Source organism: Dama dama, chromosome 12, assembly GCF_033118175.1.
Source record: "Dama dama isolate Ldn47 chromosome 12, ASM3311817v1, whole genome shotgun sequence".
Classification (NCBI taxonomy): Eukaryota; Metazoa; Chordata; class Mammalia; order Artiodactyla; family Cervidae; genus Dama; species Dama dama.
In genome coordinates this window covers 82,232,842-82,251,072 of record NC_083692.1, presented here as the reverse complement: position 1 = coordinate 82,251,072, position 18,231 = coordinate 82,232,842, and the positions used below count along the sequence as shown (strand labels likewise).

At 36.2% G+C, this 18,231-nt stretch overlaps 1 protein-coding gene across 2 annotated transcripts in view; it reads left to right on the top strand.

Moving 5' to 3' along the window:
- Positions 1 to 18,231, top strand: part of ARIH1 (ariadne RBR E3 ubiquitin protein ligase 1) — a 99,856-nt gene that overhangs the window by 76,392 nt on the left and 5,233 nt on the right. For both annotated transcript variants that reach the window (XM_061157922.1, XM_061157923.1), the window contains 7 exons: positions 1,660 to 1,726; positions 3,018 to 3,124; positions 5,640 to 5,682; positions 6,197 to 6,268; positions 8,931 to 9,061; positions 12,219 to 12,276; positions 17,720 to 17,980. In XM_061157922.1, coding sequence (XP_061013905.1) covers positions 1,660 to 1,726; positions 3,018 to 3,124; positions 5,640 to 5,682; positions 6,197 to 6,268; positions 8,931 to 9,061; positions 12,219 to 12,276; positions 17,720 to 17,980 — 739 coding nt within the window. The remainder of the gene's footprint in view (positions 1 to 1,659; positions 1,727 to 3,017; positions 3,125 to 5,639; positions 5,683 to 6,196; positions 6,269 to 8,930; positions 9,062 to 12,218; positions 12,277 to 17,719; positions 17,981 to 18,231) is intronic.

Here is an 18,231-nt window from a genome sequence, read left to right as displayed (position 1 = left end):
TTTGTGTGCAAGGTTTTTATTGAACACCTGTTTTTAATTCTCTTGAATGTTTATACCTTGGAGTGGAATTAATTATTGAGTCATATGGTAATTTTGTGTTTGGCTTTTTGAGGAACAGCCTTGTGCACTAATTACTTTTATCCCTCAGTTTCAATGTGTGCAAAATCTGGAGGTTTACTCATTTGAAAAGTACTTACTAAATACTTTCCACAGGCCAGGCAGTTTATTGGACATAAGAGATCCTTTCATGGAGCTTATTGTTTGGTTGAAAATAGGGAATTAGGGAGGCAGATATTAAAGAATGATTATATGATAGCTATCTGTTGAAAACTTTGACACATTCTGTAAAGAAATGTATAATTTGCCATGAGAACTGAAGGGGAGTGGTCTACATCTAGACTGGTATGGTGAGTTGTCAGGAAGGGCCCCCTTGAGTGAGTACCAGTACATCTTAGCTGAGTGAAATAATAATGATGGTGATGAATTCAGCTTCATCTAATATTTATTGAGTGCTTACTATTTGCCAGGCACTATGCTAGTCTCCCAGCTCGATTTCTGCTATCCATTTTACAGATTAGTAAACTGAAAACTGGGCTTCCCAGGTAGCTCAGTGGTAAAAGTCCACCTGTCAAGCAGGAGATGTGGATTCGATCCCTGGGTTGGGAAGATCCTCTGGAGAAGGAAATGGCAGCCCACTCCAGTATTCTTGCCTGGAAAATCCCATGGTCGGAGGAGCCTGGCAGGCTACAGTCCTGAAATGGGTTGCCATGCCCTCCTCCATGGGATCTTCCCAACCCAGGGATCGAAGCGAGGTCTCCCGCATTGCAGGCCGTTTCTTCACTGTCTGAGCCACAGGGAGGCCCTGAGGAAGGAGGAGCGCAGTGAGAAGGGCACAGGACAGGCGGGGGGCTTTTGGAAGGGGGGTGGGATGAGACTCAAGACGAGATTGGACTTCACGTTTTTCTGATACTGTTCTTAATAGCTTCTTTGGTGGTTACTCTTTCTGCTTTAATACCGTTTTCGTATAATACCCACAGGAGTGTTTAACTAGTGAAAATTAAATTTCAAGGTTCTTCACTTTCATGAGTTCCTGTGAGTTCAAGACATTCTTGTGAATTACAGTATTCTAGGTGAATAAGGAAAGCCAGGTTGCAATTAGTAGGCATTTCTAATAAACTACCAAAAGATTTCAGAAGAAGGAGGCTATCAGAATTATATGTGCAAAACCTATATCCATTTCTGAACATTCCTGTCAAGATCCTTTTATTTCACACACTTGATTTTAGGGGAGGAGATCATAGGAAAGGTGGCTGAGAATTGCTGCCTTAAGGCAGGAGATGAGAGTCAGAAGACTGAAAGGGGCCTAAATTTGGCAATAGTTGGTAAGTCATTAGACTACAGCACAAATACCAGTTGGGTAAAAATAGAATATTTAGAGTATAAGAACCAGGGGGGTAACATCTACCAAAATAAAACTATAGAAACTTTGGAATTATCGTTTTGGTTCCTATAGTTATATATGTTGACAGTTTATATATATTTTAGTACTTTCAATTTAAAGCAGTTTTCATACCAGGGCATTGAGATTTCATTTTATGAGTGTGGAAAATACCCTTAGCTGAAAACCTCCTAATAAACTATTTTTATTCTCACTTTCAGGCGCCTGATCACAGATTCAAAAGTTAAATTAAAGTATCAGCATTTAATAACAAATAGCTTTGTAGAGGTAAGTGATTTCTCATAAGTTTTCATTCTTTAAATAAAAGAAATTCTGTTTATTAATAGAAATAATCAGTTTAACTTACGTAAGAAACACCTTTATGATAACTTCAGTTACTGTCTTTTTATGAAGCATACCAAAATACGTTTATTCTCAAAAGAATGTGGCAAATCAATAAATAGATGTCTTGTCATAGATCTTAAGCTTTGATAAAATTATTTTTATAGTCTTTATCCTTAGCAGAGAACCGTAGCTGATTCTTAGTGGTGTCGTGTTTAATCATGTTTGATACATTAGCCCTGCTGTATCTATGCTTGTTTTACCTTCCTTCCGTTACCAGTAAACTTTGTTAAAAAATACTTGTGTAGTGTTTTTTGTTTGTTGTTTCAAATATGGCTTAACAGAAAAGAAGTTGTCAAACCACGGCCTGCCTGCTTTTTGTAAATAAAGGTTTATTTGAACACGCCTGTGTATTCTGTGACTGCTTTTGTGCTGCAGTGGCAGAGTTGAGTAGTTGCTAAAGAATGGCCAATGGAGCCAAATATATCTACTCTCTGGCTCCATGTGGAAGAAGTTTGCCAGCCCCTGTGTAAGAGCTTCAGTGTAACTTGGTATTTCACTTCTAGAAAGTAATTTTAATTTTTATTAGCAGTTAAACTGAAGGTCTTCTAGAAATAGCATTTTTTAAGAATAATACTTTTTTTAAAATGGTCAATAAACTTGAATTCTGATGGAGTGTTCCTTGAGCAATGTTTTGTCCCATAATAAAAATGTATCAAAAGTTACATTTCTTTTGAAGAACTAAAATGCAACCATTGCTGTGGTTTAGGAACTGGTTTTTGTTCGTAGAAGAACTTTTTATGGTCAAAGAGAGAAGTTCCATGTGTATTCTTTAGCTTGTTTCATATAGCATATGAACTCCTTCCCTGAGTAGAAGCATTATCTTATTTTTTTGCATCTTTTAAAATTGCCCTGAAATAGAACCATACACAAATGATGTTTGTTAATGATCACATAATGGTGATCATTTATTTTAAAGTTTCTCAGTGGGATTTTGAAGATAGAACAAGAGATAGTTTATAATTCCAGGTATGCAAGTGATCTATAATCTTAGAAAGACAGTACATCCAAAAACATTGCTGTAAAAGACTATTGGTGTCAAGGTTTTATACGCTTGTGACACCATCCGCACTTTATGATAGTGAGGAAGTAGTCTACATAATTGCGTGGTGTACTGGGAAATCTTGCATCATGTTTAATTTGCTGTCATGTTTTAACTTTCTAACCTGTATTTCAGTGCAATCGACTGTTAAAGTGGTGTCCTGCCCCAGACTGCCACCACGTTGTTAAAGTTCAGTATCCTGATGCTAAACCTGTTCGCTGCAAATGTGGGCGCCAGTTTTGGTAAGCACGTGATTTCCTAAATTGGAGTAGTATACATAGCTTTTCTATTTATTTTTGGTAGTGAAATAGAAAAATTTCTTTACCTCAGGTAGGTGGGTGATAACTGATTATAAATAGCATATATTTCTTTTTTTTTTTTCATATATTTCTTTTAAATAAAACTTAGCTTAAAAAGTCTCATATCTTAAGATAATTTTTCCTCTTTCTATGTTGCTGTAAGTTTTGGATTTATTTTGTTATGGGAAAAAAAGTGCAGCTGTAATCACTTTTTCTTGTATCCTCCATTGGCACATATGTAGGAGCAAACTTAAAGATCTGGGACAAGAACTCAGCTCTCATTTCTGATTAACTGCTTATTTTATCACATTGTTTTTTGTTCCCTTATGGCTCATGATTAGTTTTCAGATTATCTCTTAGGAAGTACAGAGTTAGGTGTTTTTAATTTCCTTTGTTCTTATGAGTTTAATCTTGGTCCTAAAAAATATGTAGCTAAATTTGGAAAGATAAAACTTGGTTGATTAGATGTTGATTAAATCTTTTAGTTGTTGATTAGATCTTTTTTAACTAAGAGTTTTTCTCTGGGGCTTCTGGCCACAGCTTTCCTGGTAACCTGGATTCTTGGAGTAGCATAGCCTTTGAATTCTAGGTTCAACTTAGCAGGGAATTTCCATTAGTACACATTAGAGACCATTCCTTTATGGATCTTTTAGGAATGAGAAGCTGTTCAAACCAAAGGGCTCTATAGCTAGCAAATACACATTTTATTGGTTTTCCATATCATTCTCTTTTTGTTGTTTTGTTTCTGTTTTGTTCATGGGTATGCATTTTGTGGGATCTTAGTTCCCTGACCAGGGTTTGAACCCAGGCCCTTGGCAGTGAGAGGATGGAGTCCTAACCACTGGCCCTCTAGGGAATTTGCTCTGTATCATTATTTTTTTCCTCCAAACAGCAATAGAATTAGTCTTAGCATCATTAATACTAAATATTTCCCAAAAGAATAAGTAAACTCATAGAGATTGAGTTTGTGTAAAATACATGCTATTTTGGTAAAGGTTATACATTATCAATTTCAGAATTTACTGTGTAGACAGAGTGTGGAGTCTTAATTTCCTTCCCTGCTTTTAAATATATTTTGTGTATGAAGTATTTCAAATACAGATTTAGTGTAGAGAATAACAGCAATACTTAAATACTTATAAAGTTACAGCCCTCCTTAATCAAAATCAGTTTGTTTTTGTCAAGAAATAAAACATGTAAGATACATTTGAAGCTTCTTGATGTTCCCTTCTCTATTCCATTCCCCGTCTTCTTTTCCAGAAGTAGCCATTATCCTGGCTTCATTTAAACTGAGAGCACTTTATTCTTCTAATTTGCAAAGGATTTTTGGCATTCCCAAAGTACTTGATTAGCTAATTGATCAGCCATTCCACGGTTATTTTTTTCGCAAGCATTTGTTTTCATTCTTAGTAGTGTTAGTTGCTCAGTCGTGTCTGATTCTTTGCGACCCCGTGCACTTTAGCCTGCCTCGCTCCTCTGTCCATGGAATTTTAAGGCAAGGATACTGGAGTGGGTTGCCATTTCCTTCTCCAGGGGATCTTCCTGATCCAGGGATAGAACCAGGGTTTCCAGCGTTCCAGGCAGACTCTTTACCATCTGAGCCACAAGGGCAGTGTTTATTCTTAATTTGTACTTTTTAAACAAATACATATACCATGCTCCTAGAAAGCAGAAAGGAATTAGCAGTTAACATAGTCTTGGAGAATATGTAGTCATCATCTTTTGTCTTGTACCTTGTTTGGCGCACTATACTAGGCTGAGGTTCATTGTTTGGATCTTGCAAAAATATGTGACCTGTTTCCCACATACTGCTTACTGTGCATTAGTACTAAAGTATGAAATTACCATACAGAGTCAGACTAGCTCTTCATCTGGAATGTTAAAATATTTAATATATGCCTATGAAGCCTTGGTTGAAATTTAAGTTCAGGTTATTGAACATGATTTCATTTTAGTTCAGTTAGTGGTTGCAGCAAGGAATTACACATATTAAAAACTATCAGAAAAATACAGCTCTAACTAAACTGACTGTATTGTCTTAACAGTTTGGTCTGGAGAAGGGCATGGCAACCCACTCCAGTATTCTAGCCTGGAGAACCCCCATGGACAGAGGAGCCTGGCGGGCTCTAGTCCATGGGGTCGCAGAGAGTTGGACACGACTGAGCGGCTCAGCACACAGCACACAGCAGTTGGGTAGCTAGTCAGTCATTTATCCTGTAATCGTCATGATAAACCGTCTTCATCCTTCATTTCGCACACAGACGCTCGGTATGTGCTGGCCCTAGTACTAAGTGCTAAATAAATTACTACGGAGTAAAATAGACATGGGTCCTGTCCTTGTATTTGCCAGTCCCTGGAAACTGGTGAGAGTACGGAGGTACTGTAAAGCATGAGGTTGTTTGTTTGTTTACTCACAGTAGGTAGGACTTAATTCTTTAACTCTTGTGTCACTTAACAGCTTTAACTGTGGAGAAAATTGGCATGACCCTGTTAAATGTAAGGTGAGTGTGCCTGGCATTTTCATTTTTAAATAAGGTAGTAGAGTACTTCTAAGACTTGATAACTTTAAGTCACAGCCCACATTTGTTATTTATTCATTGGTAGTCGGAACATGGTATTTTGTCCTTTTTATTTCGTGTGATCTTTGCAAATATTCAGGGAACATTCCTTAGGAATAAAGTCTTCTCCTAATTATCAGGATGATGAGGGTTAAGGCACCTCCCTTGGAATGCTTTATAATTAGCTAAGGGGAATGACACACCTTACATCTGGGCTTCTTGTTGGGCTCTAGGTTCCCCACTTAGTTGCAGCCAGAGAAAGTCCTCCTTTGGTTGATTTATTTTTTTTTTTTAATGTACCTGGACTATAAATGAGAATCACAGGATTTCTTGGAAAGGCAGTAAATCCAGTGATAATCCTGTCTTTTGGCTTTTATGTTTAAGCTTGACTATATGTTGATGTCATTTGCTATCCTTAAGTCTTCTGTTGTGCTGTAACAGTTCTTGTTTTCAACAGTGGTTGAAGAAGTGGATTAAAAAGTGTGATGATGACAGTGAAACCTCTAATTGGATTGCAGCCAACACAAAGGTTGGTATCTTCCTTCAGTAAACCCTTGGTTTTGAAACTGAGCAGAATAGGTGTATCAACTTCAAAAGCAGTAAGTTTACCTACTAAAGGACCTTGTTTTCCCTTTTAGTTGATTAGAGTTTGTTTTTTGTTTTCAGAATGCCTATTAATGATTATCCTTAGTTTTACTGTTTGAGTTTGTTTTATTGAATACTCTACTGTAGTATGTGTAATACTCTGCTTTAGTTTTCTTCCATCAGAAAAGTAGTGGTTGCTTAATTAGTTTTCTACCCTGGGGTTTGATAATATCTTTTCATGTAAATTCTTGGCTGCCTTCTAGTATACCAATGTAGAGTTTATTGTATCTAGCCTTTTTTTTTTTTTTTTTAAACTAGGCTATATTTCTGCCTCTTAAAATCTCCAGGGTTTAACTTTTAAGGAGTTATTCTTTAGGGGGCAGTATTGAGTCAGAGTAAATGAGTAACTTTATTATGTAACTGAACTGGGCTTAACAAATTTAACGTTTTTAACATGTTAAACTTCCAAAATATGATTTACTAAAAGGCTTGATTCCTGAAAAATGGAAGCTTAAGGATAACATGAGTATCCTTGGTTTTGGGGGGTTTATTTTTTGAATTCATTGGTCGTGATACTAGTTTCAAAGTTCAGTATCTTTATGACATAAACCATGTCTTAAACCCTAGAGGAATGTCTTACAAATGCAAATAAACTTGAACACCCTTCTTTTCTGTCCCTAAGTGGTAAGCATTTGAATCCAAACTGTGTACCCAGCCAATTTTTTGTAGGAAATTGTATAAACATCCAATCTTATCTCCTATCTGAATAGGAAGAGTGGTGAATAATAGTGTTATTCATGGGCTGTTTATGTTTATTGTTGTCTTTCACATATGATGATGATGCTTTAAAGAATATTGAGTTGTCTGACCAGAGTTAGTTATAACTTTGCAGTCTTCCATCACTCAGTCATGGGATAATGATAAGAATAAGGAGTGCTTAAATGACGGCCAGCACATGATTCTATACCACTGATACCCTGCTCTACCCCAAAAGATTAAAACATGTGTACATTTCTGTCTCCCAGAAAGCATTGGCAATAAAACAGTCCTGTTGCATAAAACAAATACCCACATCTTTGGGGAATGTAGTTTTGAAATTAGCATTTCTATGTCTCTGAAACCAGCATGATAAACATACCTTATGGCACTTAAGAAAACCTTACTATAATGTCAGAAGATGGTTGCTTTTTTATTTTTTAAAAAATTTCCTGTTACTCAGGCATTCTTCTTCAAAAATTGAAGATTTCTCCACCAGAAATGTTCATTAAAGTCCTAGATCCTTAAATATGCTGTCAGATTAGTATTTAGAATAGAGCAGTTGTATTTTCCCTAAGTAGTTTGATTATAAACTACACTCTTCTGCATCTGGAAAATCCCTACATACTCTAAATCCCCAAGATATTTAAAATCGGGAGTATAGGTTTGAATATGCTTGACTTTGTTTAGAGGGTAGATTATTAAGTAAGAATGGCAATTTGTAATAATAGATTTATCTAGTTGGAGGTTTTGAGATAAAACTGAGGGTTTTTCTGAAATGGAGACATGCAGAAGCTTATTTTGTTACCAGATTTGCAGGTTGTTGTTATATTAAGAAATCCATACTATTTAGTTAATTATAGCAAAGATATACAGAATGAAACATATTTTAAAATCTCATGGTATTGACCTCTTTTGAATTACTATAGTTTATGGACAGTAAAGTCTGTTCACCTTAGCTGAATTATACAAATATTTTGTTGGGTGATACTTTCCTTCCTTACGGGCGTAATAGACATCAACACAAAAACATACAGCAAAAATCCAAGCTTTACATCTTATTCATAGTTTTATTAAAAATAATGAGTAAGTTTTGTTCTCTAAATTTTTCAAGAGGAAAAAAATTAGATGTGCCCACAGGGTAATGACTTTGGCTCATTAGCAACCAAGAAAACGATACAGACTTGGGCAGGGGGATGTAATCTCTGCAGCACGGTTATAAAGGAACCACAATGAAAAGATGTTAACAAGGGTATTTGGCAGAAGAAAGTTGGGAAATTCAGTAGCCACAAAAAGAATTATCAGTCTTGCTTGCCTGACTCTTAAGGCCAAATTGCTTGGGTTTGAATCCTAACTCTACCGTTTCCTACTTGTATAACCTTGGATTAGTTTCTTTAAAATTTTCTCTTAGTTTATTCATCTGATGAATGGAAATGGGAGTAAGACCACTATAAGGATTATGAGTTAATACGTGTAGAACACTGAGAACAGTGTATGGGATACAGGAAGTATTCAATAATTATTTCCAGATGGCACTAGAACAATATGTTTACAGGAACAAAATGTTTAGCCTCTCATAAAACTATTATTACTATGTGTGTGGTTAAAAGTACTTAAAATGTTTTTGTCCCCCAACCCCACTAAAAAACAAATCCTTAAATTGTCATGCATCTTAAGAAACCTGTAATAATAACTCATTTTCAATAGTACTTAAGTGTTTGACACTGTTCTAAGTGCTTTACATGTATCAATCACAATAAATCACAGTATTAATTTAAAAATAAACCAAATCTAGAACTGGCTTCTCCTCAGTGTAGCATTGACACCAACTTTATAGTTTCTCTTCATAGGAATGTCCCAAATGCCATGTCACAATTGAGAAGGATGGCGGTTGTAATCACATGGTCTGTCGTAACCAGAACTGTAAAGCAGAGTTTTGCTGGGTGTGTCTTGGCCCTTGGGAACCACATGGATCTGCCTGGTAGGTTGGGGAAATGAAGGGAAGGACATGTTCACATAACTGTGTGATGTATCTGCCTCATGTTATGAATAAGGTTTCTGCCTCATGAAAATCACCCTCTAACTTGGGACTAGATAAATGAATACAGGGTGTGATCAGTGTTAGAAGTGTATGCAAGATATCCAAAGAGAGAGTTTAATTAGGTTTATTTCACAGAGCAGGTAATAGCTGAGTTGACTTTAAGGAAGACTAAGAGCTCCATTTGTTCAAAAAGTGGCAGGAAAAACATTCAGGTCAAAAGGAGCAGCATGAGCAAAGGTAGAAGAAGGTGATAGTATATGACTTACTCAGAAAAGAGTTGTGTTGTCTAATATGTCTCTAGACAATAATTAAAAACTAAGAGACTTGGCAGAACCCAATCCACAGTTGTGTTTTAGTTATCCTGCATGCCATTAGACAAAAAAATTGGTCCCAAACTTTAAGAAATGGAAAATTACCCAATGAAATCCAGAGTTTTAGCATTCATTGAAACATAAGAACAGGCCTGCATTTCTTTTAGACAAAAATCACCTGGAATTGGTTGGTTGCTTTTTAGATGGAGCCTTTACTGCAGTTTAATGTTTTCCCTAAGACCAAAGCTTATTGGCATTTTCGTGTCTTATGATGGCACATTTGGTAGTGATACATACCTTTGTTCCCTGCATGTTTCTTATCATGCATGTGGGGGAAATGCAAGTTAGATTGAGGATGTCTTGTTGCATTTTTCTCAAAACAAGAAAAATGAGAGCTAGCGCATCTCCTGGTAAATGTGAAAATATTTCTGGGAGTTATAATGTGCAGATTGCCCTTTTCACTAGTTTATGTTATTTGCATTTGTCTCCTGTTGGTGTTTGAGTTTGTGGCCCCTCATAAATTGTGGGGAATAGGAAAAGAGAAAGTAGACTGGGACCTGAAGTAGTGGACAATTACCAGAAGTATTTTAACTAATAGTAACAACATTAGATCTGTAGTTTAGATGAGAGTGCTCTGTATTAGGTGCTTTCCATACCTTATCTGGACATTGTGGCTGCTTTGTAGAGAGTTGGGGGGAGGATTGCAAGCTCAAGACAAGATGAGGAGAGTCTGAACTTAAGACAATGGCAAGCCTTCCCTTTTAGTTACTTTGGAGTGTTCATTCATTTCATTGATTAGAGGAATAGTAAGAGGGATTGTCTGAAATTGATTCTAAACTAGGTAAAAACTAATTGGTTAGGTGAAAAAAAGAAAGTGATTTTACTACTGTCAGAGCCAAGGAAAGATATTTGGAGTTTAGGAATGCAAGCTGAAGGATTAGCATGTTTCCGGAAACTAAATTAATTTGAGTGTATATAAACAAGTTTAGTGAAGAGGAGAGGGGATGGGGGAGAAGTATTAAAGAGACTTTTGTGTGTATATAAGGAAATCTCTGATCACAACTCAAATTGTAAATGAACTGGGTTGAAAAATGAAAGGGGTACAAAACAAATGGCGACTGCAAAAGCATGAAGAGTGGCCCGGACCCGGGGTGTCAGAAATGTTGCCTGCGTCTTGCCTTTCCCCATGGCTAACACTGCGAATGAATCCTTGCTGTGCTTTCTTGTTTAAATCGGAAAATATCTCAGAATCTTCAAAGTAACATTCCAAATAGCACTATCAGTCATCTCAGCTGGAAATAGAGATGAGCCCTCCTTGCTTTCTTGACCTTAAAATTCTTAATGTTGGCAGAGTAAAGCCCAGAGTGAGTTGAGGCTTAAAAATATCTAACAAATATCAAAAGGAAAGTTTTTGAGGATATATCAGTTAGGAAGAAAATGTGTTAATTGTTGACCAGTAGATAGAGAGGAGAGGCATCTTCAGGCTTATTTGTGAGTGGAATAATTATTGGTAAGAGAGGATTACTAATCAAGGTGGGGGACAATTAATGTCTCTTGACTCAGGTGAATTGTGTTCTGGGTTACTTTAAAAACTTCGAGATGTAATCAGTGAGGTAATAGATTTGTGTCTTCCTAGTGGAATGCTTTAAGGTTTGCTGAAAGGCTTTGTCCACATCTTTTTTATTCACGTAAACTATATACTGCTTTTCTGTTCAGTTGTACTGATGATTTTCTTGAATTAATATAAAAATTTTATATACATTTTGGGGTTATATCAAAAGAGGGATGTTGAATATATAAACCATTTTAATATTAAAGGATTTGACAAGCTGGAGTAATAAATTCAGTTTAACAAGATTTATATTAAATTCAAAATTCTTCTAAAAAGGTCATCGTTAAAAAGATTCTGAAGATATGAATCCACTAGTTAAGAGCATGGGTCTCAATTGGCAGAAGGGCATCAGATTAATTTCCACCTCTGAAACTCTTCTTTTGTGATCTTAAATATGTTGCTTATCTTCTCAAAATTGGATTCTTCATCTGCTCAGTGAGGATAATGATACATATTTCATAAGGTAATTGAGGGGATTAAATGTGATAGTACAGTTAAAGTCTTTAGTAAGTGGATAGAATATAGTATATGTCAGTTGTACTCATAATGTAGGCTCCCATAAAATAAAACGGGTAATCAGAAGAAGGAGAAGTGCCCGTCTTACACATCTCCACTCTGAGCTGACTTCTCTGGGCAGATTTCCCCTTGCTCCTCATTCTGCATATTGAGTTTTCGGGGCGTCTCATAAACTGTTAGGAGCATATAAAGCACGTAGCACAGCACTTGTTACACAACAGTCTGTCAGCAGTTGGTTCTCTTTGGTGTATACAGGTGAGGGTAACAAGGTGAGTAATCCTGGGAAGATTGAAAATATTTGGCTAAATAACAGACAGTGTAGGAGATGAGATAGTCTCTTTCTTCAAAAAGTGAATTAGAAGTTCAAGCTACGGTTGGTAAATGGAAGAATAACAATGTTTGCCAATGATTATCAGTAAACTTATTGGAGTGGACTACCTCAGGGGGTGGGAAACTGCTTATTACTAATAGAGAAGAGACACACTCTTTTGGAAGGGATTCAAACACCTAGGGGCTTTTTTTTTTTTTCCCCTCCTCATTTTATCTTTGTAAAGGAGAATATCGGCTCTACATAATCGCTAAATCCAGGCTAAAATTCTGTGATTTGTTCCCTTTTCATTGATTTATGGCTTTATGGAATCCTCTTTACTTACTTCAGGTACAACTGTAACCGCTATAATGAGGATGATGCAAAGGCAGCAAGAGACGCACAGGAGGTAAGTACATTTATTTTCAGGTAACAGGTGAAGAGGAATGTGCATTATATGATTAGGGAGTAATTTAGCAAAAGAGTTCAATTCTGAAAGATTTGTTAAAGGATACTCCAATAAATACTGTATATCTGTGTACATGTAGAAAGGGAATCTTATGCAAAATACATATTAGGAGTATTCCTATTTATAGATGTGTTTGCATTTAAAAAAAAAAATCAATCTAGTCATACAGCATACGCCGGGTTTCAGTAGTCTTCAGTAGTAAGATTTTCCCTTCCCAGCAAAGAGTCTAAAGAACAGTATTTGTTAAATGGCACTGCTGCTACTTATGTGCAGCCTCACTTCTTTTTAATTAATTAATTAATGACTTCATTGTTCATCAAGAAGTTCTAAAAAAAAAAAAAGAAGTTCTAATGATTTTAGGTAACTTGGAATGAACTGTCTCAGGAGGTAGGGATTTCCCTCTTACTGAATAAGGAAATAACCCACTTTTATAGAAGAGGGGATTCAAACCCTTGGTGTGGATTAGATTCAGTAACACTTTGAATTCCTTTCAGCCTGGCAATTCTGCCTTAATAATAGAATTCTAGAATTTAGTCATACCTTACATTCATACATTCTGTATTGAAATTCCCCATTTCTCCTCCCAGAATCTTTTAAAATGACTTGTCTTGCCAAGATGCAAGTCAGAACACGACCTGTTTGTTATTATTTCACTTTTCAAAGGCTCCTTTAAAATTTCTTTAAATTACTGTAAATACAAAAGAATATATTTACAGAACCTAGGCTATCATATTACAGATGTCTACAGTACTTGTGATCCTTTTAAAGGGGGGAAAAAACCACAGATAACAATGTTGGTTTACATTATATTCATTATAATATTACTATATTAACTGTGTTTAAAGTAAAACCAGCTGGACTATTTTAAGCAGCTATACAACCAAATGAAGAAACCCACAACCAGTGAAACTCAAGTAAAAACTAATTAGATAAGTTATTTGTTGAAATTAAATTACTGTTGATAGCTAAGACCCAGAATTTTTTTATTTAGTGCTACTATACTACTATAAGTACCACATGCTAATTTGTTCTCCCATCAGTTTTCTATATATCAACCATTGCCTTTTCACCCCCACAGTGCATCAAAATTTGATTTGATTTGATCAGAATTTATTATTAATGTATTTCCTGTCACTTATTCTCAACTCTGGTGCAGTTAAAGTAATACGGCTTAATACCAATTTTAGCCATTTTACAAATGTAAGACCTAAAAGCACTGATTCTGGTAAGTTTATTCAGGTGGTCCAGAGTGTGTTTTCTTCAGGTTATTGTCAGATTTTTAATATTTAAAAATTTCCATAGTCTGTTTAAATGAGATCATTTGGCACCCCTACTCCAGTTCCCTCTAGTACCCTTAGGCTATAATTTGAGAAACATTGTCCCATGTAACCTTTGTATAAAGAACTCTACCATGAGAATGATGCCTTTCCCACCCTCCGTTTTGAATTGATTCCTCTCTTCCATTTTTATTCAGCCCAGTTTGTCATTGCATATCCTTCTGTTTCAGGTTTGTTTGCTTTTAAATCTTAGCTTTTTCCTCCCTTCTGGCTTTCTGCTTTTGTCCTAAAGTTTTCTTCTAATTTTGATAATATTTTTTTCAATCCATAAAGAAATGCTGTTTTTCTCTTATGTATAGCATTATGTTTTTCCTAATTACCAGGGTGGGCTTTTAGTTTTTGTGTGCTAAGTTGCTTCAGTCGTGTCCAACCCTTTGCCCAATCCATGGATTGTAGCCTGCCAGGCTCCTCTGTTCATGGAGTTCTCCAAACAAGAATACTGGAGTGGGTTGCCAATTCCTTCTCCATGGGATCTTCCCGACCCATAGATGGAACTTGGGTCTCTTACGTCTCCTGTATTGGCAGGCAGGTTCTTTAGTACTAGCTTGATCTAGCCAGAATTTGCTGACAATGGAAAGTATATGGGTTATCCTTGACCTGGTAAGTGTTTGGGTGCTGGTAGAATTCCTTTCTGAGATCTGCAGGGAGGGTGGATTATTGGACATAGCTTCTCAGCCCTTTTAATGTGTAGATTGTAGACATTAGATTGCATTATTTTTCTAGGTCATGTATATATTGGCCTAAACTAGGATCTTGTGACCCTGCGAGTGCACAGGGAAAGGGGTTTATATGAGTTGACTGTATTTGTTTATTTAGTAGGAGCCATACCTCCCAGAATGGAGCACACACCTAGCTTATTCCTTCCTCACTTCCTCTACTTCCATACTCTGGCCTCGTGTTTTCTGGCAGTTGTAGTTCTTTTTTTTTAAACAGTGGTTCATAGCAGCTTTATTTGTTATAGTCCCAAACTGGAAACACCTAAAATTTTGCTTAATTGGTGAATGATTAAACAAACCATGGTAATCCATACTGTGAAATATTATTCAGTGATAACAATAAATGAATAAATGTTGATCCACATAGCGATTTAGATGTCATGGGCACCATGCTGAGTGAAAAAGCCAGTGTCAACAGATAGCATTCTGTGATCTCTGTCACATGATTCTATTTATGTTATATTGTTGTTGCTAAGTTGTGTCCGACACTTTGTGACCCCATGGACTGCAGTGCGCAAGGCTTCCCTGTCCTTCACTATTACATTCCCTGTGTTTGCTCAGACTCATGTCTGTTGAGTCAGTGGTACTGTGCAACCATCTCACCCTCTTTTGCCCACTTCTCAGCAGTTGTAGTTCGTTTGTTTGTTTTCCATTTTTAGGCGGTTGTAGTTCTTAAAAAAGTGCTAGAAGGTTGGCACGCAGTACAGAAAGAACATAGATGGTAATTTTTTCTTTTCTTTTTTCTTTTCTGTAACCACACTGTGTGGCTTGTGGCATGTTAGTTTTCCAACTGGGGATTGAACCTGGGTCCCTGGCTGTCAGAGCACAGTCCTAACCACCGGATTGCCAGGGAATTCCCTAAATTTTCTTATCTACTAACCCGGAGTCAATATACCTGTGTGAGTGGTCAGCTTAGCAGACCATACAGTCTGTTAGAGTTACTTAGTCCTGTCCTTCTCCTGTAATGCTTGCTGACTCAGCCATAGACTTAAGGGAGTGGACATGGCAGTGTTTCAGGTTAACTTTGAAAACAAAAATAGGCAGCAGCTGGATTGCCTGCCCGTTTTCTAAGCAATCAGGTTATTGTTTTGTGTGTTTTTCCAAAGCGCTTTCGGGACATTGCATTTCTCAATCCAGATTCTGGCATTTGATTTAAAAATGGGTATTATTTGCAGTGGTAGTATGGGTGTTGTTTTTTTTTTCCATATTGAATTTTTAAATTATTTTAATAATGCAAGCTGTTTGAGAATTCTTAGTCATATTAAGACCTATAACATACATTTTAATGCATGATTTAGGTTTTCCATTTCATCTTGGGTATTTGATAGGCTTGAAAATATTAGTGCTTTGTATGGAGGTAAAATGCCAAGTAGATTATTCTTTACATATTCTATTTTTAGAAATAATTGGCATAATTTTATTATATATAATCATATCTAATAGCAATACTATTATTTTTGTCTAATAATGAAGAGATGTAATTGTCATAGTATTTTTAGATATGATTGGCATAATTTTCCATTGTGTAAGCATTGATTTAATACCTACCTGACTGCTAAAATAATATGACTTGTGTAGGTTTTTTTAGGTGTTTCCATGTTGTAAGATACTGGATCATGTGGTTGGCTAGTTGTGTGGTTCAGAGTTAGTGTTTCTGAGCAAGAGACCAAGTATAGGGCCTTGTAGTATCTGTACTGTTTGTAGGCCTTAGGCATGAGGAAAGGAAGAGGAGATGATGGTTAAAGAAAAGAAACACATGTGTGTGGTAAGAACTCTTCTATAGTAGTTACATTTAACAATCATTTTTTAGATACTAAGTACTAGAGTTATAACAAGATTGCTTTTTTTTAATCTTCTTATGTCTAGTGCTTAATATGAAGAAAATGATATTTTTGGTTGCTTGTGGAATCTTGCTCAAACTCACGTCCATCGAGTTGGTGATGCCATCCAACCATTTCATCCTCTGTCGTCCCCTTCTCCTCCTGCCTTCAATCTTTCCCAGCATCAGGGTCTTTTCCAGTGAGTCACTTCTTTGCATCAGGTGGCCAAAGTATTGGAGTTTCAGTGAAGCCTGGCATGCTGCAGTCCATGGGGTCGGAAAGAGTCGTACATGACTGAGCGACTGAACTAAACTGTGGAATCTTAGTTCCCTGACCAGGGATCAAACCCATTCTCCCCTGCAGTGGGAGCTCAAAGTCTTAACCACTGGACCACTGGACAAGTCCCAAGATTACTTTTTTAAAAGTGTATCTCCTTAACATTTACAGTATAATAAGAGAGACCCATGTGAATTATTTTTGCAGTATGATAAACAATATAAAACAAATTTAGACCTGGTATCATATTTTTAAATACTTCATCATATTTTAATACTTCATTTTAATACTTCATGTACTTTAAAAGACTTTTCATAAAACTGTAGTAGTTTATATTTGTATATTTATTATGTTTATGTTTGTATATTTATTATGTTATTTTATAATTATGCTATATATTTATTATATATTTTTGAAGCAGTATTTTGTTAATATGTGTTCCAGTGTTCCAGTGTCCCCATTTTATCTCATAAACTTTTTTATAATTGGTTCAAATGAGGATTCATATAGGTCCACAAGTTGGATGTGATACAATCTGTAGGTCCTTTCATGTTTTGGGGCTTTTTTTTCTTCTTCCTTCTTCTTTATTTGCCATTTATTTGTTGAGGAAACTTAAGTTTCCTAGCACATTTTTGTGCTGTAGCATTTTTATATTCTGGATTTTCCAGGTGTAACTCCCTGGTTTTATTTAATAGGTTCTTCTATCCCTAAACTTGCTGAAACTGGTAGTTAATTCTAGGTACTTGAATTCAGACCATTTGGTGAGGGATGTGGAAAGAACACAGAACACTTAACTGGTGTTAAATGTACTGTGTAGTTTCTGTTGCATTATATTAGGTGTTATATGATATCTGGTTGCCTCTCTTTTGTTTTTTACTTTAAAATATTGATGTACCTTATTGCACACTGCAGAACAGAGCTATCCAGTAGAATATTCATAATGATGGAAATGTTCTTATTACCACTGTCTGATTTGGTAGACATGGACTGCAGCAGTAAGAAACTGAATTTTTAATTTTAATAGCCATATGTGACTGCTGGCTGCTATATTGGAAAGTACAGCTATAGGACTTTCAAAAAATATTAAGTAACAGAGGTAGCAATAGATGTCTCTTTGTTCTTGATTTTAGCCTAAATTCCTATTCCATTTCATCAGTAAATATGATATCAGGTTTTGTGTGCCTATAATAAATTTGTTATAACTATGTGACCTTAATTTTTCTTAATGGGACAGAGATCTAGGGCAGCCCTGCAGAGGTACCTGTTCTACTGTAATCGCTATATGAACCACATGCAGAGTCTCCGCTTTGAGCACAAACTATATGCTCAGGTGAAGCAGAAAATGGAAGAGATGCAGCAGCACAACATGTCCTGGATTGAGGTGCAGTTCCTGAAGAAAGCAGTCGATGTCCTCTGCCAGTGTCGTGCCACACTCATGTACACTTATGTCTTCGCTTTCTACCTCAAAAAGAATAACCAGTCCATTATCTTTGAGGTAGGAATGGTTACTGAGTGGGTAAAAAAAACCACCTGTGTGTCATAGGACTACTTATCTTTTATAGATAAGAGTTTTAAAGATTACTCATTGCCCCCGAATGTGGATCAAAAGTTTAGTGTTTATTAGGAAGGTACAAAAAAATTCAGATATCTTGCTGTAAACTACATTCAAATTGGTGTGGTTTAGCCAGCTAGTGATTAAGTGTGCAGGCTCTGGAATTAGTCCTGAATTTGAATCTTGATTTCATT